The following is a 25,629-nucleotide window of genomic DNA, read 5'->3' on the forward strand; positions in this document are numbered from 1 at the left end:
GCACTATCTTGGCTCACTGCAACCTCAGCCTCCTGGGTTCAAGCAATTCTCCTGCCTCAGTCTCCTGAGTAGTTGGGACTATAGGCGTGCACCACCATGCCCAGCTAATTTTTGTATTTTTGGTAGAGATGGGGTTTTGCCATGTTGACCAGGCTGGTCTTCAACTCCTGGCCTCAAGTGATCCGCCTGCCTCGGGTTCCCAAAGTGCTGGGATTACAGGTGTGAACTGCCACACCCAGCCAGTAATCATTTTTAAGAGAAAATAAAACAATGAAGCATGAAGCAAGTAATAATCCATTAAAATGTCATTCCTTCCCTAGAGTACAGGACAGCAGAGCCAGAGCTTTAAACCAAACTCATCACATTGTTTACTGATTTCCAAAAATATTGGACCAGACATATTGTTTTTCATGTACTCATAGCTTAATTTATGACTGTCAAAATTTACATTCGGTGTTTATAGAATTAGATGAGACTTTGAGCCGTTTGTAAATAAAATTACTGAAACCTCAAAAACAAATACTATTTGGTATTCTAGCTATGGGTACATAGCTATGGGTATTCCAGCTATGGGTACATATCTCTACTATTTAGGACTTAACAAGGTTGAGTTGTGAACTCTAAGGATAAATATGTTAAAATCCGTTCTGTTTTCCTCCAGGATACAGATTTATTATGCCCCACCCCCCTAACTCACAGTCACGTTTTTCTGCATCACCGTCATTATCTCCTTCCATCCTGAGCATGCCTTCATGTTTTCCTCTGTGTGCACAAGACTCAGTTTTCTGTGAATTTGCTTGAGCAATATTCATATCTAATATTTCTAGCTCCCACAGAAGTGACCTTTTCCTTTGATGTGGGGAATGGACCTTGTGAGGTCACGGTGCAGTCACCCACTCCCTTTAATGACAATCAGTGGCACCACGTGAGGGCAGAGAGAAATGTTAAAGGAGCGTCTCTTCAAGTTGATCAGCTTCCTCAGAAGATGCAGCCTGCCCCTGCTGATGGGCACGTTCGTTTACAGCTCAACAGCCAGCTCTTCATTGGTGAGTGCTGGTGGTTTATAACTGAATTTAGTGTGAGTCCAGAGAGGGACCAAAAGAAAATAAGAACTGTAATGTACTGAGAGCAACAGTTGCCAACAGTAACAACTACTGCTATTGGTACTATTTGCTGATAACCTGGTAGGTTCCAGGAGCTTGCTGTGTGCTTCTTATTTGACATTTTTTGTTTGTTTGTTTGTTTTTGTTTTTGTTTTCAGACAGAGTCTCACTGTGTCGCCCAGGCTGGAGTGCAGTGGCGCAATCTCAGCCCACTAAAACCTCCACCTGCCGGGTTCAAGCGAGTCTCCTGCCTCAGCCTCCTGAGTAGCTGCGATTACAGGCGCAGGTGCCACCACACCTGGCTAATTTTTGTATTTTTAGTAGAGACACGGTTTCACCATGTTGGCCAGGATGGTCGTGATCTCTTGACCTTGTGATCCACCCGCCTCAGCCTCCCAAAGTGCTGGGATTACAGGCGCGAGCCACCGGGCCCTGCAGTATCTCAGTGTTTAGGTGTCAATGTTTAGGTATTGTCATCTGTTTACAGATGAGATAGCCAAGCCTCAGAGTGGTGGAGCAACCAGCTAATGAGAGGGATCCCAGGATAGCCGACCCCCAAACTTGAACCATTCATATTGCAGAGGATTGGCATATGTGACAGCTATATTTTATCAACACTATTAGTGAGATCATTAGACATTTTTATCCATTTCTTCAGTTTCACTTCTCGATGGAGTTAGAGAGCTTGTAATTGGGACAGAAGTCCTCCAGGGTCCACTCAAAACCAGATCGCAGGATACCCGCTGATTGGAAGCAGCACTGCACACCTCCCTGGGGCCAGGCTTCCAGGAGCCCACTCCCGGTTTTCCTCGCTGCTGTTCTCACTTCTGGGGCTCTCATCACAGGCTCCTTGTTTATTACCCGTTCTGGCTCGTCTGTTCTTGCACTCCGTTTATTTAAAGGTGATAGCTCTGGAAGTCTTTCCTTTAGTTTGCTTACTTACTGTTTTATCACTGTTGTTTATTTTTCCCCTTGGGAAAAATATATTTTGCTATATTGCTTTTGAAACTATTCTAACGTAGGAGCTACACAGATTAAAGCTCTCACTTGTTCATTTCTTAAGCGTTTTAAAGCGAATAAGGATGCAATCTAATTAAAACTGGACTAAATCACAAATTATCATCCAACCTAATTTACAGGGGAGGGTAGATACAACTTCCAGGTACTAAATGCTACATGTGAACCCACGTATGTATGTGGATGTGGATGGAGTGTTATACCATGACTTCCTAAAACCTAGCTTCACGCGTGGTTAGCTCTTCTATTAAGGTGCAGTGAGGCTTTTTCAAAGGACATGAAACCATCAAACTACTGGAAAGGAAGACTACACGGAGGGGTCAAACCAAGAACTTGATTTTCTCACTTGTAATCTTGAAGATTATTTAAGGGAATGCCTAGAAACACAATTAGCATAAAATTCACCTAGAATCAGCATTCATTGCGGTGGATGAATCACTGGCTTCAGAATCACCCACAAAGCTGATTGATAGTTCAGATTTGGGGCCCCCACCTTAGGCCCACCGAATTGGAATCTCTGGGAGGAGGCTAAAAACTCTGCATTTTCCAGAAACTCTAGGTAATTTCCATGCTCCTAACATTGAGAATTGTCGCCTTCATAATGGTGTTTGTCACTACACAGTGACAAACCTCTGTAAATGGTGTAAACCTGTAGAGAGTGTAAACCTCTCTAAATGGTTTCTTCAGCATTCAAGTTTGATGTGACAAAATATGCATGCATGCAGTATTCAATTACTGTTTAGCACTGTATCCTCTGAGAGGAGGAGATCCTGGGGTACAGTGTCACCCCTTCCAACTTCCCCTCCTTTGCTTCTCCATTTCCTTTCACACTTTATTTTTAGAGTCCATCCAAGTAAGAAATTTATCCATATGTATTTTTATTATTGTGAAAAATTTGGAAGTTCACACCTAACCATTATAATGCACATTCTTACTCATAAAGAAATTAAAATAATGTTTGATGAATGCACATTCTTATTCATACAGAAAGTGAAATAGTGTTTGATGTGGTTTATATTATGTATTTTGTTCTTTGTAAAGGAACTAAAGTGAAATTCTTTCTTACCTGAAGTTAAGGAAATGTTTTTAGAAGGACTATTTGCCAGACTCACCATGTTTGAAAGTTATGTAAATAAATGTTTTATTCAATGTCATTTAAAGCTTCATATCTCATAACAGTTATATTTTCAAAATTGTGTATGTTCACAAAATTTTTTGACACATTGTGATTATTGCCACTCTCCATAAGGCCTGAGTTTGACATGGACATAAAATCCTGAATAAAATACCAAGGAACACATTTCTATTTGCAGTGTTTCCATTGTAGGTGGAACGGCCACCAGACAGAGAGGCTTTCTAGGATGCATTCGGTCTCTGCAGTTGAACGGGGTGGCCCTGGATCTGGAAGAAAGAGCCACAGTGACGCCAGGAGTGGAGCCAGGGTGTGCAGGACACTGCAGCACCTATGGACACTTGTGTCGCAATGGAGGGAGATGCAGAGAGAAACGCAGAGGGGTCACCTGTGACTGTGCCTTCTCAGCCTATGATGGGCCGTTCTGCTCCAATGGTAAGGGTGACTAAGGAGCAGGTTATAGGGAAAGTACGTGAAACTTAAATAATATGAAGAATGCTTCTGGCATTTGATATTATAAAGAAAGAATAAGATTGAATTATTTGAAATGGAATAATTTCTGTACCAAATTCCTCTATTGAATTTAGAAGGGATATGACTGTTTTTGAAAACTTCAGTCTATCAGTCCTCTCTGGGTTTCTTGTTTAGAAGATCTCTGGGTTACCCCTAGCATCTGTTCAATGCTAATCCTCTTGAAATAATTTGGTTTTCAAAACTCTGTCCTTGTACTATTCTAATTTTAACATCAGTAAAGCATCATTGTTATTTTTGTTTTTAATTTTTAGAGACAACTTATTGCTATTCAAGCCTCTCTGTTGCCCAGGTTGGACTTGAACTCCTAGGCTTGAGCAATCGTCTTACCCATTGTCCCTTGTGACAATGACTTTAAGTGATTCAAAAGGCCTTTATAGAAATGTCTTTTCTTATAAAACAAGCATACTAACTAGAAGGGGAAAATAATATTTAACTAAATATTGACAGTCATTAACAGGATCACTCAAACACTTTGCTCTATGATGTTTGACTCTTCTTAAAGGAGTGTAGTGGGGTATCACACAGCTTCTGCTCAGGTACAATCATGTTTTCAAAAGAAAAGGGCTGGGCGTGGTGGCTCATGCCTGTAATCCCAGCACTTTGGGAGGCCAAGGCAGGCGGATCACGAGGTCAGGAATTCAAGACCAGCCTGGCCAACATGGTGAAACCTCATCTTTACTAAAAATACAAAAATTAGCCGGGCATCCCAGCTACTCGGGAGGCTGAGGCAGGAGAATTGCTTGAACCCGGGAGGCAGAGGTTTCAGTGAGTCGAGATCGCACCACTGCATTCCCTCCTGGGCGACAGAGTGAGACTCCGTCTTGGGGAAAGAAAAAAAAAAAAAAGAAAAGGAAAAAGGGACTGATTTTAGTATTAAGTACTCTGTACTGACTTATTTAATATAATACTTTTATGAAACCTTTTACAATATTGAGTCATCGGAGCTAAAATGTAATTGTGTTTTTAAGTGTCTCTGGGCTGTTACACATACTATTTTTAGCAGCAAAACAGGCTTTAATCACTATAAAATTGTGTGACTTTCAAAAGAATTTTGAGGATTCATTATCTAGAAGTCATTTAAATTTTCAAAAGGTCTTGCATATGTCTTTTATTAGTCCTGAAGATCTCTGTGCTAACAAATCTCATAGCTCTGGTACAAATACAGAGCCCTTTTTATATCCGAAAGCCAACATCAGGAGTAACCACTCCTTCATGAGCACAAGTGCTGATTTCTAAGTGCAATTTGAATGTTATTTTATAACCCAAAATTTTCTTAACGATAAACATTATATGGTAAGTAAATGGAAAATGGTCCTCCAGTGGCTGGGGCATATGTTATAGTTAGATTACCTAATCTAATAAGAATGATCTGGATTTTCAGTAAATTCTTTATATTTTATGGAAATGGAAAGAGTGGAGTAGTATTCCAAGACAGTGATCATCACCCAACATTTTCTTTTTATTTACAGGTATATTTGGGGTGTGTGTGTATGTGTATGTGTGTACTAAACACATTTTTGGAATTAACTTGATATAAAATTAAAATATCAACCTTTCATAAAGTGTTTTAAGAGAAGCTGAAAGCCCTTCGACTTTTCTCTCTCAGAATGCTGTAGATGCCACTTTGGATTAGCCTTTATATCCAAACAGTAAATCTGAGAAACATCTTTGGTATAAAAGAACATTTCTAAGTTCTGACCTTGAAGGAGGGTTAGTCTTCAAATCACATTTTCTCTAGTTACTTCAGGAGTTCTGTTTCATGCTTCCTACAAAGCAAATCGATTTTTAAAGAGGAGGTAAAATTCAAATAAAAAACCTGGTACTCTGGCATTTCCAGGCTGGCCACATAAGGAGTTCTGTAAACCCTCTCTCATAAGAAACAGGCATAACTAGTAAAAATTATTATTTTTAAAAACAACTATTGAAAGTCTTTAGAAAATATCCTAAGGAAATACATCAAATGAAGAAACATTTATTAATCAGTAATAACAGTGAGAGTTTGAGGCATTTAAGCCAAGACCCTCTCCCTGCACCTCCCCATCCCTAGCTCAGTATGACGGAAGCTCCACTCTATATGGATATAGCCAAGAAGCCAAAGGTTTCTCTCTACCCTGGTCCTACTCCAGAGATACTGCATTACCCCAAGATTGGGGGCCAGCACTTCTTATCATCCCCAGTTTTGTAGGACAGAAGCTCTGTCCATGCAGAAACAGCTGAGAAGTCTGGGGTTTCCTTCCTACACCAACTCCTCATTCCAGGACATAAGGTCTTCAGGTGTGGCAGCTGGAAAATCCTGTGTCCCAATTGCCTTCATTCCAGCTTGCTTGTAAGGAACAGTTTCTCCACCAGGAGAGGCAAGGCAAGAAGTTACCTTTCCCACCCTGTGCCTTACTTGTAAGCAGAGGTTTTACTACAAAGGAGCAGGCCACTCACTCCCCACAGCTTCAAAGCAGTGAGGCACATTTAACCAAGAGGTAGAGGGAGGCCATGCAAATACACAGCTTGGTATCCCTCCCCGAGTGAACTCATTTCTATTTGGAACAGAGCATGGATAAGTTTAAGCATAGTGGTATGAAGATATTGGCAGTAAGCAATTAAGAGAATGTTGATAACTCCGAAAGAGTAATGAGTTAAGCCAGGGAAGTTTAACAGAGAAAAGAAAAAAGAATCAGCAAACTTGAAGCAAGCTCAATAGAGATTATGTATCCTGAAGAATACAGAGAAATAATAATAAAAAATAAACAGAGCATCAGAGAAATATCAGACATAACCAAGCACACCAACATATACGTAATTGAAAATACCAGGAGAGAGAGAAGGATCAGAAAAAAATATTTGAAAAATAATGGTTGAAAACATCCCCAAATTAATAAAAATCATTAATCTAAGATACAGAAGCTCAGTGAAATACAGATGACACAAAGAAGATTATATCCAGACACATCTTATTAAAAACTTTGAAAGCGAAAGTCAAGAAGGAAATTTTAAAAGCAGTAAGAGAAAAATCATATATATAAGGAAATGCCAGGATCAACAGCTAACTTCTAATCTGAGAGAATGGAGGCCACAGGACAGCGAGATAACATATTGAAAGAGATGAAAGAAGACCATTGTCATGAAGAAACTCACACCCAGCAAAACCATCTTTCATGTTCAGTAGCACCGGATGACTATAGTTAACAATAATTTATTGTATATTTCAAAATAACTAGAAGAGTGGAACTGGAATATGCCTAACAAAAAGAAATGATAAATGTTTAAGGTGATGGATATCTCAGTTACCCTGATTTGATCATTACACATTGTTTGGTTGTATCAAAATATTACCTGTACCCCATAAATACGTACAACTATTAGGTATTCATAAAAACTAAAAATTAAAAAAGATAGTAAAATATATCCCTAGTTACAAAAAGCAGAGAATTCACTGCTATTAGCCTGCATTAGAGGAAATAACAAAGAACGTTCCTTCAGGCTGAAGGGATATAACCCAGACAATAATCTGAATCTACACACAAAAAACAAATAGCACTAATAAAGGTAAGTGTGCAGGTAATTATAAAAGAAAGTATAATGTCATATTTCTTACCCTTTTCAGTGCTTAACTATTTTAAAAAGCAATGTATAAAACTATAATAGAGAATATACAAATATATAATGTATATATTTTCATTGTCGGGCCTATAGAAATATATTACAAAAGAACAGCACAGAGGAGACAGATGGGAGCAAGGCTGTACTGAAATAAGGAATGACACCAAATGGTAACATGAGTCAGAGGAACAAAGAAAGAGAACTAGAAATGGTAAATAAGAGAGTTTATAGACAAAGTCTATAAATATTTACTTGCTCTTTTTTTCTTTTCTCAGATTTTTTAAAAAGAGAACAAATTGTATAAAATAATAATGGGTTTGGTATGCAGAAAAATAGTTCCAAAAGAGAAGAAATAGAGCTATGTAGAAATAACTTGCCTAAATCTCACTTGTATTAAGTTAGTGTTAACCTGAAGCATATTATTGATAAGATATATATAATGCAAGCTTAGAGCAATCACTAAAGAAAATAAAACATTGTCGTGAAGTATATTAAAAGGCCTGTATACCAAAACCTAGTAGGATTTATCCCAGGATTTCAGGAGTGGTTCAACAAATGAAAATCAGTCAACATATTACACAAGATTAATAGAATGAGGGGGGAAAAAAACACGATTATCTTCATTGTTGCTGAAAAAAAAATTTAACAAACTCCAGTAACCTTTCATGATTTAAAAACAAAAACACTCAATAAACTAGGAATAGAAGGGAACTTTCTCAATATGATAAAGGCCATATATGAAAAACCTACAACCAACATCATACTCAATGGTGAAAGCTTCTTCCATAAAATAAGAAACACGACAAGTATGCCCAGTTTTACCACCTGTATTTATCATAGTACTGGAAGTTCCAGCTAAAGTCATTAAGCAAGAAGAAGAAATAAAAGGCATCCACATTTGAACAGAAGGGCTATCTCGCTCTCAGATTACATTATCTGATATGTAGAAAACTCTTCAGAAAATAAAAGCTGTTAAGAGAAAATAAATTCAGCAAAGTTGCAGGATACAAAATTAACACCAAAAATTTGGTTGTATTTCTCTACACTAGCAATGAAAAATCTGAAAGTGAGATTAAGGAAACAATTCCATTTGCAATATCATCAAAAAGAATAAAAAACTTAGAAATAAACTTAACCGAGAAAGTGAAAGACTTAGACACTGAAAACTATAAAACGTTGTTGAAAGAGATTAAAGAAAGACCTAAATAGATGGAAAGACATTCCATATTCATGAATTGGAAAACTTAATATTATTAAAATGACAATACAGCCCCAGCAGATTCAATGTAATTCTTATCAGAATCCCCAAAGCACTTTTTATACAAATGGAAAAGCCCCTATCAATATTTAAATAAAATTTGAAAAAGCCCAGAATAAGCAAAACAATTTTACAAAAGAACAAAGTTGGAGGATTCACCGTTCTTGACTTCAAAACCTACTATAAACTACATTATTCAAAACAGTGTGGCACTGAATGAGGATAAACCTATAAATCAATGGAATAGAGCTGAGAGGCCAGAAATAAACCTTCATACATACGGTCAATTGATGTTTAACATAGTCTTTGTCAAGATCATTCAATAGGGAAGCAACAGTCTATTCAACATAAAGGTAGGAAAAGTGGATGTTCACATGCAAAGATTGAAGTTAGACCCTTAACCAAAATTAACTCAAAATGAATCAAAGTTTTAAATCTAAAAGCTCAAACTATAAAATTTTTAGGAGAAGATATATAGGCAGATCTTCATCATCTTGGATTTGGCAGTGGTTTTTCAAAGACCACCCCAAAAGCACAGGCAACAACAACAACAAAAATAGATTATTTGGACTTTATCAAAATTAACAACTTCTGTGTATCAAAGAACACTATCAAGAGAGTAAAAAGACAATCCACAGAATGTGATAAAATATTTGCAAATTATGTATCTGATGGAGGTTCACTATCTAGAATATGTTAATAACTTACACAACTTAACAACAAAAAGTCTAATTGGACAAAGGACTTGATGAGACATTTCTCCAAAAAGATATACAAAGAGTCAATAATCACATGGAAAGATGATACTCAACATCAATTAGTTATTAAAGAAATGCAAACGAAAAGTATAATGAGCTGCCTCTTCAAACCTACTAGATTGACTATATAAATAAATAAATAAATAAATAATAAATAAAAACAGAAAATAACAAGTTTTGGCAAGAACCTAGAGAAATTGGAACTCTCTTTTGTTACTGGTGGGAAAGTAAATGCCACAGCCACTAGAAATTGATTTAGAGTTAACTCAAAATAGTTAAACATACAATTACCTTCGAACCCAGCAATTCCACTTCTACATATATAACCAAAACAATTGAAAACAAGAACTCAAGCAGATACTTGTATACAAATGTTCATAGTAGCACTAATCACAATAGTGGAAATAATACAAGTGTCCATCAACACATAAATCGATTAAAAAATGTAATGTATACATATAATGGTATATTGTTCAGCCATTAAAAGGAATGAGGTTCTGATACATGATACAACATTAATTAACATAGAAGACATTATGCTAAGTGAAATAAGCCAGACCCAAGAGGGCAGATATTATATAACTCCATGTTTACTAGATATCAATAGACAAATTTGTAGAGACAAAGTAGATTCAAGGATACCAGCAGCTGAGATGAGGGGGCAATGGAGAGTTATTGCTTAATGAATACAGAGTTTAACTTTGGGATGATGAAAAATTTTGGATATCAAAAGAGGTGATAATTGCACAACATTGTGAATTTAATTAATGCTACTGAATTTCACATTTTAAATGGTTAAGTGGCAAATTATATATTATATATATTTTACCCCAAAGTATAGTGAAATTGAGAAAGAAATTAAAATGTTACACTCCAAAATATCCACCAATACAAAATAATAAGTCAGAAGGAAAGTGAAAAGAAAACAAATGAAACAGAAAAAGAAAAAGAAAATGGCCGATGTAAATCTAACTGTATCAATAATAATATTAAATGTTCATCGATTGAGCAATCCAATCAAAAGACAAATATTGTCAGAATGGATAACAAAAGAAATCTTAACTGTATGCTGTCTAAGGACATACAATTTAGATTGAAAGGGGTAATTTAGTTGAAAATGAAAGAAGGGAAAACATGTACCATGCAGAGTAACCCTAGAGAGCCAAAGGGACTATACTAATACCAGAAAAAATAAACTCTAAAACAAAAGGTGCTACTAGAAATAGAGAAACTTTTATAATGATAAAAAGTTAATTTCCTCAAAAAGATATAACAATTACAAACTTACATGCAGTTAATAATATAGCCCCAAATTACATAAAGAATACCTGACAGAACAGAAAAGAGAAATAGAAAAACCAGGAATAAAACCTGGAGGATTCAATACTTCACTTTCAATAAAGGATAGAATAATCACTCAGAAGATTACCAAGAAAATAGAGTTGAAAAAAATAAAAACGCAATCATTCTAAGACACATCTGTAGAACACACCACTTAACAATAGCAGAATGTATATTCTTCTCAAGTGTTCATGGAACATATTCTAGGTTAGACAACATGCTACCTGTAAATCAAGCCTCAACACATTTAAAAGGATTGAAATCATATGAAGGGTTTTTTTTAAACACAATGAGATGAAATTAATAACATAAAGAAATTGTGGAATATCACAAATATGTGGAAATTAAACTATACACTCCGAAATCAAAAGGGAAATTAGAAAAGGCTTTGAGATAAATGAAAGCAAAAATACAACATTACTAAAACATATAGTAACACAGCTAAAGCAGGGTTTAGAGGGAATTTTAAAGCTGTAAACATCAATATTTAAAAAGAAAAATGGTTCCCAAATAAAAAACCTGACCTGCCACCTTAAGACACTGAAAAAAGAAGAGCAAACTAAATCTAATGTAAGGAGAAAGCAGGAAATAATAAATAAAACCAGAGAAATTTCTCAAATGGATAATATAAAAGTGACAGAAAAAATTAACCAAACCAAAAGTCAGTCCTTTAAAATTGTTAACAAAATTGGCAAACCTTTAGTACAACTGGCCAAGAATAGAAGAGACGATTCAAATTACTAGAATGACATATGAAAGAGTGATATTACTACCAACCTTACAGAAATAACATGGATTGCAAGGGAATATAAACAACTGTATGTTGAAAAAAATTACGTAACTTAGATAAAATGGACAAATTCCTAGGATGACACTAACTACAAAATTAACACAAACTACTACTTCTGTTTCAAGAAGGAGGAGAAAATATAAATCGACCTATAACAATAAAAGGAATGTCTTAATAATATTAAAATACCGCACAAAGTAAAGCCCAGGTCCAGATGGTTTCAAACAATTGATGCTATCAACTATCAGAATATATCAACTATTTAAAAATCTATCAACTATTTAAATAAGAAGTATTAATTCTTCAAAACTCTTCCAAAAAATAAAAGAGAAAGGAGCATTTTTCAGCTTATTCTGTAAGGTCAGTATTTCCCTAATACCAAAGCCAGACATAGATATATCAGTATATATATTTTAAATCTACAGACCAATATCATTTAAGTAGATAGATGTGAAAACTCTGAACAGAGTATTACCAAAGCAAATCCAGTCACATATAAAAATGACGATACATCAAGACAAAGTGGAAATGATCCCAGAAATGGAAAGTTGTTTTAACAGCTGAAAATCAATTAATATAATATACTATATCTTAGAATAAAGGACAGAAACACATGATATTCTCTACTGATGCAGAAAAGTCATTTGATACAATCCAATATCCTTTCATGAATTTTTGTTTAAATTCAGTAAACTAATTATAGAAGATAATTTCCTCAGTCTAACAAATGGCATTTTTGAAAAACTCATAGCTAAAATTATATTTAATTATAAAGACTGAATGTTTTTTTCCTAAGATCAAGAACAAGACAAGAATGTATACTCTCACTATTTCTATTCAGCATTGTACTAGAGGTTCAGGCCAGACTGATTAGGCAAGAAAATGAAAAAAAAAAAAAGAAGAAAAACATCCAAATTAGAAAGGAAGTAAAGCCATCTCTATTTGAAGATGACATGATTTTTATATTAAAAATCCCAAAGAATCTACTTAAAACTATTAAAACTAAAACCAAGTTCAGCAAAATTGCAGAATACAAAAACAATATACAAAATCAATTGTATTTCTACACATTAGCTATGAACCATCTGAAAATAAAACCAATAAAACAATTTTATTTACAGTAGCATCAAAAAGAATAACATACATAGCAATACATTTAACAAAAGAAATGGAAAACACACTGAAAACTATAAAGCGTTGAAAGAAATTAAAGGTAAATAAATGGAGAGAGATTTCATGTCATGGATTGAATAATTAATATAAATAAAATACCAGTGTTCTCTAAAGTAATATACAGATTCAGTACAGTTTCAATCAATATCCCAGCTGGCTTCTTTCCTGAAATTGACAAGCTGGTTTCATATGAAAATTTAAATGATGCAGAATAGCCAAAACAATCTTTAAGAAGAGATTCGATAGATTCACACTGCCCAATTTCTAAACTTACTGTAAAGCAGTATATAACTGGCCTAAGACTGAACAGATAGCTCATTGGGATAAAATTGAAAGTCCAGATAGATACCTCGCCATTTATGGTCAATGGATTTTACAAGAGTGCCAGGACAACCCAATGGGAAGAAGTAGTCTCTGAGACAACTGAGTATACATACACATGCAGATGAATGAAATTAGACCTCTATCTCACACATACATAAAAATGTACCAAATAGACCTCGATGTAAGAACGAAAACTATAAAACTCTCAAAACATGGGAGAACAAAAGAGAAGATAACCCACAGAATGGAAGAAATTATTGCAAATCATGTCTCTTATAAGGGTCTAGTATTCAAATTATTTAAAGAGCTTTTACAACTGAATAAGAAGCTGTGCGCGGTGGCTCACACCTGTAATCCTAGCATTTTGGGAGGCCAAGGTGGGCAGATCACGAGGTCAGGAGTTCGAGACCATCCTGGCTAACACAGTGAAACCCCGTCTCTACTAAAAATACAAAAAATTAGCCGGGCGTGGTGGTGGGCGCCTGTAGTCCCAGCTACTCGGGAGGCTGAGGCAGGAGAATGGTGTGAACCCAGGAGGCAGAGCTTGCAGTGAGCCGAGATCACGCCACTGCACTCCAGCTGGGCAACAGAGTGAGACTCTGTCTCAAAAAAACAAAAACAAAAACAAAAACCAACAAGTGAATAAGAAAAAGAAATTTAACCCAATTAAATAATAGGTAAAGCTTATAAATAGATATTTCTTCAGCAAATATGTGTGAATGTCCAATAAAATCATGAAAAAGTAGTTGGCAACATTAGCCAGTAGAGAAATGCCATCAAAGTCACAATGAAATACCTCTTCACACAGACAAGTATAGCTGTAATTTAAAAGAAAGATAATAATAAATGTTGGTGAGGATGTGGAGATATTAAAACCCTCAAAATTCTGTTTGGAATGTAAAATGGTATAGCTATTTTGGAAAAAATATGGCAGCTCCTCAAAATTTTAAAGTTGGTGTTATCATAAGATTGAACAATTTTACTCCTAGGTATACATTCCTAAGAAAAATAAAAATGTGTCCATAGAAAAACTTACACGTGAATTTTCATGGAAGCATTATTTATAATAGTCAAAAAGTAGAAACAACCCAAATGTCTATCAGCTGTTAAATAGATCGCAAAATGTGGCACATCCATTACTATTTACATCCAATGAAATATTCAATAAAACGCATAAAATACTGATACATGCTACAAGATGGATGAACCTTGAAAATACCATGCTAAGTGAAAGAGGCCAGATTGAAAAGACCACACGTTATATGATTCCACTGATATGAAATCTCCCGAATAGGAACCTCTGCAGAGACAGAAAATAAATTAGTAGTTGCCTAGGCTGGGGTGTTGGGGAGAAACAGAGAGTGACTGCTAGAGGATATGGAGGGTTTTATAGGAGGGAATAAGAAGGTGCGGGGGGGAGGGGAGTGAAAATACTCTAAAATTGATCATGGCAATGTTTGCACATGCCTGCAAATATACTAAAAGACATAGAATTTTACACTGTAATTGGGTCTATTACATGGCATATGGATTATATCTGAATAAAGATGTTTAAAAATTAATGATTTGGGAAAAAATTGGAAACCAAAGATGAGATGTTACCTATAAATTATACATTTATACTGGAGAATTAATTATATGTAAATATAAGATGAGGATGATTTGGAGAATTAAAATCTCTATTAAGTGTTAGTCAATTCTGGGTTATGAGTATATTGGAGTTTGCTACTTTTTCTTCAAGTTGTAGTTTTTAAAAAACTTTAAAAAGTGAAAAAAAAATAAAACAGGAAAGGATTTCACTATTAATCTCCCAGGATATTTAAGGTTTGGTCTCATTCTCTAAATGTACTTAAAACAAGACCGTTGGACTTACATTTTGTTAACATAACAAAAATGTATTTATCATTTCAGAGATTTCTGCATATTTTGCAACTGGCTCCTCAATGACGTACCATTTTCAAGAACATTACACTTTAAGTGAAAACTCCAGCTCTCTCGTTTCTTCGTTACACAGAGATGTAACATTGACCAGAGAAATGATCACACTGAGCTTCCGAACCACACGAACTCCGAGCTTATTGCTGTATGTGAGCTCTTTCTATGAGGAATACCTTTCAGTTATCCTCGCCAACAATGGTGAATATCTTTTGCGTAAAGAAAAAGAGAACCCTGAATTAGAAAAATAGGACTGTAATGACATGGGTCTTTTCAGCAGTCAAACTACAAACGATGAAAGAAAACTGTATGCCCTCCAATGTGTTTGGTTTTTCAGTGCCTTCCTTAATGGTTATTATAAAAGCTAGCATTTCAAGATTAAATTAAGATGCTTTTCTCCCAGTACATGTTTGATAATTTTACGGAGTTGATATGCAGTTCTATTTCTTCTTATTGATAGGGTGACTTTAGTAGTACATGATGACTCCAGTTGGTTTTGCAGTTCATTTTGAAATAAGATATCTAGATACATGGCATACATTCCCTCCTCATTCTAAGCAAAATAGAGGAGCATTTATGTGGATGTTATAGTACAACTATAGAAAAGCCAGTTCTTATAAGCAACAGATGAGTACAGCTGTTCTTTATCTCATCAGTGGCTGGAAAACTAGTTACCACTTTTATAGAAGAAAAGTGTAATCAGTGGTAATTGGGGCATTGCAAGGTTTTCACAGTTGAACAAGAAGACCAAGCTTTAAGTTTGTTAGGTACACAGCACAAAATTTAATGTCTAGAAAAAAATCTACAAAATCTCTGATTAGGCTGGACGCGGTGGCTCATGCCTATAATCCCAGCACTTTGGGAGGCCAAGGCAGGTGGATCACGAGGTCAGTAAATTGAGACCATCCTGGTTAACACGGTGAAACCCCATCTCTACTAAAAATACAAAAAATTAGCCGGGCATGGTGGTGGGCACCTGTAGTCCCAGCTACTCAGGAAGCTGAGGCAGGAGAATGGCGTGAACCCGGGAGGCGGAGCTTGCAGTGAGCCGAGATCGCGCCACTGCACTCCAGCCTGGGCGACAGAGCGAGACTCCACCTCAAAAAAATAAAAATAAATAAAAATCTCTGATTAACAGGATCTTAGTATAAGCTGCAAGAGAATTACAGATAATGAGGGTACATCTGTGTAGGAGAGCGGTATGTATATTAGAAGATGTAGATACTATGGAAACCTTGTCTCCTGACAAAACCTTTTCTTGTCCTCATTTTTGGATTATGGCAGAAGGCTTAAAATAATCTGGCTATAAAAAAATCTTTATGCACATGTCAATAGTACATTAAAATGAGTCTTATTAGAAGTTATAATTACAGGAACTGGATGTTGATACAATATTGCATAGAGTTTCATCATTTCATAAATATCAAAGTCATAATGAATTTAGATCTGAGTTCTGAGCTCATATGCATAATTTAAACCTTTTCATTTTTAAATGAAAAGGTTTGGGGAGACTGCTTATTAACAACACATTCAGTCTTGACTTTTAAAATAGCATCATTGGATTCAGAGTCTGGCACAGGAATAGCACTCAAGTAATCACTGTTCCAGGAACGATAACTATTTGGTGCATCTAAATTGATGCTAAATAGATTCAAAAGTGCTATAAGTAAATAATAATAAAAGTGCTCTAGAATCTGTATCAAGAGTTTTATAAAATACCACTTTAATTTTAAATACTGTTTATTTTTCTTTTTAGGAAGTTTGCAGATTAGGTACAAGCTAGATAGACATCAAAATCCTGATGCATTTACCTTTGATTTTAAAAACATGGCTGATGGGCAACTTCACCGAGTGAAGATTAACAGAGAAGAAGCCGTGGTCATGGCAGAGGTAATCCCACAAATGCAAAAGTCAAACTAATATTATTATTTTGAGAACAAATAATCTAATGAAAAAATTTGATAATAAACATTAATGGAAGAGCAACCCATTCAATGCTGCTCTTCCATAAGTCAAGAAGAAGCCAAATATGGCCGGGATCTGGGGGAGAGGAGGTGGTTTATTCTGTATTGCTTTGTTTTGTTTGTTTAGCAATGCAATTCTGTCAAAGTTATTATTAATATTTTACTATTTAAAATATCAAAATATCTTCATTTGTTTCACTTTACTCAGTAGGGGAATGTTCTCTAGTTTCTCATAGTGACTACTGGTGGAATCTATTCATTGATATTGCAGTGGGAACTTGTCTTATTCTGATTATAAAAGAACAAATACTTTAGCAACTTAAAAACATGGTTTAAAAGCACACAACGTAGTTATTAAAATGGGAATAAGTAAGAAAATAGACCTGAGTGACAACAGAGGAAGTAAATTCCACATTGCCATTGGCATTGGAAGGAAAATATACTGTATAGAGAACAACGCTTGGTTTTATGTTTCAGATTTTCTCCGCAGAATGAGTACGTATTCAAGTTTAAAACAGCCAATTCCATCTTTTTCATGGATTCTGCCAATTATAGATCCTTCCATTATGAAGAAGAGTAAAGCCAGCAAGTGGGTACATCGTGGATAGAGTGGTAGCTGATGGCATCATAGGAATTGCTTATAAAATAGCTTCCCCTTCTGAATGATTAATTATTTGAAGGTGGCTTCTTGAGCTTTTGTAGTGGTACTTAAAAGTGATTTATTTTCATCTTTCCTTTCCTCATCTTCCTTTGCTTCCTTATCATTAAAATTGTACTTTCTGTTGATGTTTGCTTCTCATGGGACATCTAATAGGTTAACCAGAGCGCAAAGAAACAAGTAATCTTGTCCTCAGGGACAGAATTCAACGCCCTCAAATCTCTCATATTGGGAAAGGTTTTAGGTAAGTAGAAGAAAGAGCTTTTTCCCAAAAAATCTAAGTGTCATGTCATAAACTCTGGAAGCATTCATCATGCTGAAAGAAGCTCCTTGTCTTACTTGAATAATAATTTCACAGTGAGTGACAATCAAGGTGCAAACTGTACTCTTGCCTGAGTGTACATATAATCATGAGTAAGTGCTGCCTGTGAGATATGCAAGGGCGTTCCTGGAAAAATACCTCCACACTTAACCTCTCACTTGGCAATCATGCATAATGAATCACGGTATTTTTCTAACCCTTCTTGAAAAGTGAAATGTTATCAAAGCTGACACAAAGTTCACAGATTATGTATGTATTAATCAACATCAACTCCGGAGACCATCATTCAATGATAAAACTACGTTTGAGTTGAACACAAGAGAAAAAACTGTTAATCTTATTACAGCAGATGAATACAGTTTTAATTCTCTCTCAAGCCCTGCTTTACCTGTTGTTTCCATCCTTTTTGACTTTAGTATCTAACAGGAATGGGGAGGCATATTCATAAATATCTATTACGCAAGGTAGAAAGTTACAGTAATTGTCTATCATATTGTCTATCATAACCTGTTGTAAAATCACAGTTAGCTTTACATTTAATAAAGGAACTGAGGAAAATAATCTTTTTTTTTTTAAAAAACTCATGTAACTCAAGAAAATGAACTATACTTTAATATTGAGGATCAAAAAGTAGAATAATATTTATTATATACATCTTTGTTTCCTTCCAAATAAAGGAGAACATGTAATTGAAGGTGTTAATGTTTTCATTCAAGGGTGGTATATTCAAAGGCATGTAACTTATGGTATAAAAATCTACATTCAAATTCAGCAATGAAGTATATACTCAGAAGTGATTGATCTCAGAAAATTATAAGTATTCATTTTGCCTGTCCTTGGAGGTAGAGATAATAATCAAACATTAATGAAACACTTTATACTTTGAACAACTGTATTTTAGGATTGGTTCTGCTATACATTTTTTGCCACTCTCACATCATTTAGTAATTATACCAAAACTACAATTTTATCTTTAAATTTGGAATTATATAGGAAGTGCTTTCCTTAACTTACAGTAAAATAGACCAACAAGTTGGCTAATAGAGAAGCCACTAATTTTACAAAGAAGGTTACCCAAAACACTCTGTTCTAAGTTACCAATATATTTCTCTTGAGTCTCTAAATCTTTGATTCATCCCTTCATTTAAAAATATTTGGTGAGCGGCCGGGCATGGTGGCTCACGCCTGTAATCCCAGCACTTTGGGAGGCCGAGGCGGGCAGATCACGAGGTCAGGAGATCCAGACCATCCTGGCTAACACGGTGAAACCCCGTCTCTACTAAAAGTACAAAAAAAATTAGCCGGGCCTGGTGGTGGGCGCCTGTAGTCCCAGCTACTCGGGAGGCTGAGGCAGGAGAATGGCGTGAACCCAGGAGGCGGAGCTTTCAGTGAGCAGAGATCCTGCACTCCAGCCTGGGCGACAGAGCGAGACTCTGTCTCAAAAAAAAAAAAAAAAAAAAAAAAAAATTTGGTGAGCATCTACTATGAACAGTTTATTAAGCACTGAGAAAGCCTCTGAATGAGAGAAACACTATACCTACCCACCCTCACTACACTCACATGTTAATAGGTACATAGGCTAATATATGAGCAATTCTAATAAAATAATGCTCATATTCAGCCTAATTTATTATTATGCACCCTAACAATGCCTTAGAAAAAAATGGCCCAAAATCCGTCATAATTAAGATGCTGTTTCTGAGCACCTCACTGTGATTTTGCCATTTCTGAGTAGTCTTAATGAATGAAAACCATTCAGATTGATTATCACAAGATCAATTCAGAGTAAACCTATTTAAATGTAAGCTTTTTAGATTTTGAATTTTCTGTATAGCTTTGAATTTTATCCAAGAGGTAGCTTTAAAGAATGCAAACACCTAAAATACTTTATAATTCAGTAAAGGTGATCCATCGTAAATTAAGATTTGTTTTTAGATACTTTGGTGTTATTGGTATTCTTTCTGTTTTGCTTTGTGTGTGTACACGTGCACGTGTATTTAAACACTTATGAGTATCATTCTGTCGCCCAGGCTGGAGTGCAGTGGCGCAGTCTTGGCTCACTGCAACCTCCGCCTCCCAGGTTCACACGATTCTCCTGCCTCAGCCTCCTGAGTAGCTGGGACTACAGGTGCACGCCACCACGCCTGGCTAATTTTTGTATTTTTAGTAGAGACGGGGTTTCATCATGTTGGTCAGGCTGATCTCGAATTCCTGACCTCGTGATCCACCCGCCTCGGCCTCCCAAAGTGCTGGGATTACAGGTGTGAGCCACCACGCCCAGCCCCTTAAACACTATCTTGAAAATTGCATGTATATCGAAAAAACAGAGGGCAAAAATGGAAGATGCCTTTTTGTCTGCTCCCAAAAAGTAAAAAAAAATTAGCCTGTAAACAGTTACATATGAATACAGCTGAGCTTATATACCTTAGGAGGTATACATTCTAGGCTGAAGAAAAGAAAACCCGCTGAAGGACTATATTTCAAGTAGAGCTCTGGATATGTAAGAATGCCAAATAGTTTTGGTAATTAAATATTTCTGGAAATTGCCTTTTGAGTTTTGTAAGTAGATGTCACATAAGACATATAGTTTTAACATTTAAAATTCATTAACCTATGTATTTTATATTACTTTTATGCTATGGTGTTTGTCTCATTTAGAAGAAATGTTTTATGTTGGGTCTGGGATTTGATTTTACCTGATTTACGAGCTAGGAAGTTAACAGCTTTTAACTGTTTTGTGGATGCTGTCCTGGTACAGAGACAGAGGACCCTATTACTCATGGCACAGCAAGCCTCGTGAGCAGCAGTTCATTTGCATTGTTTTCCCTTGGCCCTCAAGCCTTATGAGGCAGTGATGGGTGCAGATGAAGGCTGCACCTGTGGCCAGGTTTGCACTGCAGCAGAGGAACACTGAGTTTGGGGAATCCACCGATTTTGTAACAAGCACTAAGCAAGTCTATTCTTTGTCCTGGAGGGGGTCATGACCTCATCCCTCAATGTTGCTTGCTTCAATTATAGCCTTGAGAAGTGGCCTGAGTAAAGTGCTGTCAGCATCTTGCACTTCTTGGGAAACCCAGCAAAGCATGAGGAGACACTCAGAGCCAATGGTGGATTGCCTCTTTCAACATTACAGAATAAAAACACCCAAAAACCCTATAAAAAGTCAAGAAGATAGGAGATTTTGTGGGGTTTTTTTCCCAAGAAAGAGCAAAGATTATATCAATTAGTCCCTCTTTATTGGTAAAATGAGGAGGCTGCACTAAGTTATCTTCAAGATTCTCTTCAATAGAAAATTCTAAGACTGTTCTAACTTGGTCCATTAACCAGGATTCAGTGGGCATCACAGATGTCTTGAGGTCTTTGAAAGTGTAAGTCAACAAAACTAATGCTGTCCAATAGAACTTTCTGTGATGATGAAAACGTGTAAAGTCTGTGCTGTCCTATGTGGTAGTCCCCAGACACACTTGAGATAAATGAGTTTTTAAGCCCTAGAAATGTGGCTAGTATAACTGAGGGACTAAATTTTACATTTTATTTAATTTTAATTGATTTGAGTTTCTTTTTTCTTTTCTTTTTTTTTTTTTTTTTTTTTTTTTGAGATCGAGTCTCACTCCGTCATCCAGGCTGGAGTACAGTGGCGTGAACTCGGCTCACTGCAAGCTCTGCCTCCTGGGTTCACGCCATTCTCCTGCCTCAGCCTCCCAAGTAGCTGGGACTACAGGCACCCACCACCATGCCCTGCTAATTTGTTTTTGTTTTTGTTTTTGTTTTGTATTTTTAGTAGAGACAGAGTTTCACCGTATTAGCCAGGAGGGTCTTGATCTCCTGACCTGGTGATCTGCCCGCCTCGGCCTCCCAAAGTGCTGGGATTACAGGCGTGAGCCACCACACCTGGCCTGATTTGAATCTCAATGGTTACATGTGGCTAGTGTCTACCATATTGCACAGTGTAGAAGACTGTCCACTTATCTAGCTGTTTTCTCCTTTAGTTCAATCAAGTGTCACCCTTTTTTAAGGATAGACATCTGTCTATTTGGCATGACTTCAGTGGGCTGGGAAGACAACCCTATCTCAAATATTTTTTTCCCACAACTTCAAGTGCCAATATTTCAAATTCTGTATTAGAGATTCATTCTTTTGACTCTTCTGCCAAAATACACATGCCCCTGAAAGTGTTATCAAAAGCCATGATCAGGAATTTGTGCAAACATGAATTTACTCAGGAGCAGGCTTTGATGGAAGAGAATAGAGAATTGGAAGGGAGCTGGGTGCAGGACCCCAAAGTTGAGAAAGCCCAGAAAGGGAGGCAGACAGGTCACCATACATTGTTGATTAGAGCTATTCAGCTAAGAGAACCAAAAGTGAAGGGTTTTGACCATGTTGCCATGTCAAGGTAATAGAGCGGAAACTGTATCTACATGTACCACAGTAAGAGTCAAGTTCTACTGAATATTGGTTAACTGATAAACAATAAATAGCAGTGCTGGCTAAAACCTGGGAGTACAGAATCACGAGTTTCTTCCTGGATTGTGATGTGATTGCCAGGTATACTTCAGAGTGGGCAAAGAAACTCCTTTCTTTCAGATTTTCCAGCTTAAAAAAAGTATATATGGTGATCATTTTCTAATTAAGTCATTTATTAAAGATGCAAGAAAGTTCTACTCTGTTTCATCAGCTCCAAATTAAACAATTGTTCAAGGTTTTTATTCAGGGTTTTAAAGAGAAGTCTGGCCGGGCGCGGTGGCTCACGCCTGTAATCCTGACACTTTGGGAGGCCGAGGTGGGCAGATCACAAGGTCAAGAGATCGAGACCACCCTGGCCAACATGGTGAAACCCTGTCTCTACTAAAAATACACAAAAACATTAGCTGGGTGTGGTGGTGCATGCCTGTAGTCCCAGCTACTTGGGAGGCTGAAGCAGGAGAATCACTTGTAGTCGGGAGGCGGAGGTTGCAGTGAGCCGAGATCGCGCCACTGCACTCCAGCCTGGGGACAGAGTGAGACTCCAACTCAAAAAAAAAAAAAAAAGTCTGCCCTAAAATTATATGATTCTTCCCTAAACTACAATTATTTAATGTAAAACCATCTTGTATCATGTCAAAAGATAAAAATACTCTTGTTAAGATGGTGTGGCAGACTTTATTCAGGACTATGGCAATAGGTATAGGAATTACTGGAATGGGGCTTTGCAGTTGGGGAAAGAGATTGAGCTCAACTTCAAATACAACAAGGAAAAGTGTGGATTCACAGCCAAGGAGCAGAGTGGCTGGGGTCGGGTGTCTGAGTGGAAAACTACAAAAATGGGAGAGTAATTCTCGCTAAACTGACCAGGATTCCTGGTGATGCCAGGCCAGTGTTGTCAGACATCACCTGCGGGGTGGTGAGAGGGATGAGAAAGGTGGTGATTAGATATTGAGGGTGATCAGATATTGAGGGTGGGAGATATGGTTTAAAACCAAATTGGCAGGATTCTTGCTAAGCTGGATGATGAAAGACCAAAGGTCAGGCTGGTTGAGCAGAGAGCTTAGAGTAGCCTGACCAACATCTGGTCATGGGGAGAATCTTTGTCCATCTTGTCAAAGTTCCTTCTTGGAAAAAATAAATTATGTAAAGATCCTTGAACTGGAAACATCATAGAAAAATATAATGTAAGAGAAATTGTCATTCTGGTCAGGATCTAAATGTACTAGAGTAAAACCAAAGAAGAGTAAAAAGGGAAAAGTGAGAGAAGAAAAGAAGTTTCTCAAGCCTCTCATTTAGGGAAGAACTGTTGTGGGGAACCCCGCGGTGGCGTGGGAGGGAGGGTGGGGGAAAAGAACCATGCAATTGCTCATCTCACTGTTGGGAGTGGGGGAAAGTTGGAAAAAGGATCTTGTTTTCATATAACAGTGTGAAGGAATGATTTTGATTGTGAGGGCTAGGGAAGTTGAGCTCTCAAACTCACAGAAGGGAAAGCAGGAAATAAGGAAACTGCTTAAACCAGCAAAATAAAAGAAAAAAAGATGAAATAATAATGTGAAATAAATAGTGTAAGATAAAAAAGAATAAAATCAGATATAGTGGTTATTACTCTAAAGACGAATGGACTAAATTCTGTCAAACTAGGTTTAAAAATAACAGTTAAATGCTCTTACAATATTGAAAATGAAGGGGCATGCCAAGAACTAGCAGGCAACAGCTGATAAATTTAAGAAATGAAGCACTACTTTCAGATAAGATTGAATTTAAGATTGGAATATAATCAAATCTTAAATGAGATAAAGAGGGGTATTATCTGATGACAAAAGATACAGTTTAAGATAATATGAAAGCCATCATACAAAATAGCAACTGTAATATGAAGGATTTCCAGAGCTCTGTCCTCATCTCCAAGAGTCGTTTTTCTGTAATCCTCCGGATTATTGGCTGTGAGCGCCATTAAAATTTTATTTTAATGCTCTATTTTAAAAATTAAATGGCAGAGGATTTCTTAAATTTATGTCATGTAACTGCTTCCTATGAAGCTCTGTCAGTTGCAGAGAGCCAGCCATCTGCACTTGAACAAATCTGTTAAAAACCTGCCTCTCATAACCCTGACAATGGAAATAGTTGCCAGACAGGTAAAGATTCAGGGTGACCTCTCCTGGAGTGAAGGAACGAGGGGTTCGGAGGGACTTTCGAGGGTCGCTGTCTTGCAGATGCGGGGTGTCCCTGCGCCTCCATCTCCGCCGCTGCGCCCTAACTGTGTGTCCCCCTTCTGTCCTCAGAGGCTGCCGGCGCGGACCCAGACACAAGGCGGGCGGCGACTAGTGGCTTCACTGGCTGCCTCTCGGCGGTGCGCTTCGGCCATGCTGCTCCCCTGAAGGCGGCGCTGCGCCCCAGCGGCCCCTCCCGGGTCACCGTCCGCGGCCACGTGGCCCCTATGGCCCGCTGCGCGGCGGGGGCGGCGTCCGGCTCCCCGGCGCGGGAACTGGCTCCCCGACTCGCGGGGGGCGCAGGTGTGTGGCCCTCCACCCCTGCGCACCTGAAACTGCGCTTCTCTCAAGTGTTTGTGAATTTCTCAAAAGCCTTCTTTTCTCCGTCTCTGTCATCCTTTTTTTCCTTTTTAAAATACATTTTCGTGATGTTATTTTAATTCACTTTTAATTGACAAAAGTTTGCTATGTGTAAATTGTGGCGTGATTAAATCAAGCTAATAAACATCATTCTCCCTTTCCCTGTTGTAGGTCGTTCTGGACCAGCGGATGAGGGAGAGCCCTTGGTTAATGCAGACAGAAGAGACTCTGCTGTCATTGGAGGTAACAAGGCCCTGAATGACCTGGTGCTTGTCATTATCGCTTTAGATAATGATGCCATTACTTAGCTCGATGGGAAACATATGTAAGAATCAACACTCAATGGTGAGGTCAGAGGGGTACTATGTATTGCGGTTGGTTGTTGTTTTTTTTGTTTTTTGTTCTTTGTTTTTTTTCTATTTGAGACAAGAGTCTCACGCTGTCACCCAGGCTGGAGTGCAGTGGTGAGATCTCCACTCACTGCAACCTCTGCCTCCCGGGTTCAAGCGATTCTCCTGCCTCAGCCTCCTGAATAGTTAGGATTATAGGAGTGTGCCACTATGCCTGGCTAATTTGTTGTGTTTTTGGTAGAGACAGGGTTTCTCCGTATTGGCCATGCTGGTTTCGAACTCCTGGCCTCAAGTGATCTGCCCGCCTCAGCCTCCCAAAGTGCTGAGATCACAGGCATGAGC

The 25,629-nt window shown here is 37.2% G+C and overlaps 1 protein-coding gene across 1 annotated transcript in view; it reads left to right on the forward strand.

Annotated features, from left to right (window-relative positions):
- LOC129044594 (contactin-associated protein-like 3) overlaps positions 1–25,629 on the forward strand; it is a 237,117-nt gene that overhangs the window by 203,674 nt on the left and 7,814 nt on the right. Inside the window, 7 exon segments of the mRNA XM_054502601.2 lie at positions 828–1,046; positions 3,448–3,687; positions 14,936–15,160; positions 16,716–16,849; positions 17,738–17,825; positions 24,650–24,880; positions 25,109–25,180. Coding sequence (XP_054358576.1) covers positions 828–1,046; positions 3,448–3,687; positions 14,936–15,160; positions 16,716–16,849; positions 17,738–17,825; positions 24,650–24,880; positions 25,109–25,180 — 1,209 coding nt within the window.

Source organism: Pongo pygmaeus, chromosome 13 (assembly GCF_028885625.2).
Source record: "Pongo pygmaeus isolate AG05252 chromosome 13, NHGRI_mPonPyg2-v2.0_pri, whole genome shotgun sequence".
NCBI classification, from domain to species: Eukaryota; Metazoa; Chordata; class Mammalia; order Primates; family Hominidae; genus Pongo; species Pongo pygmaeus.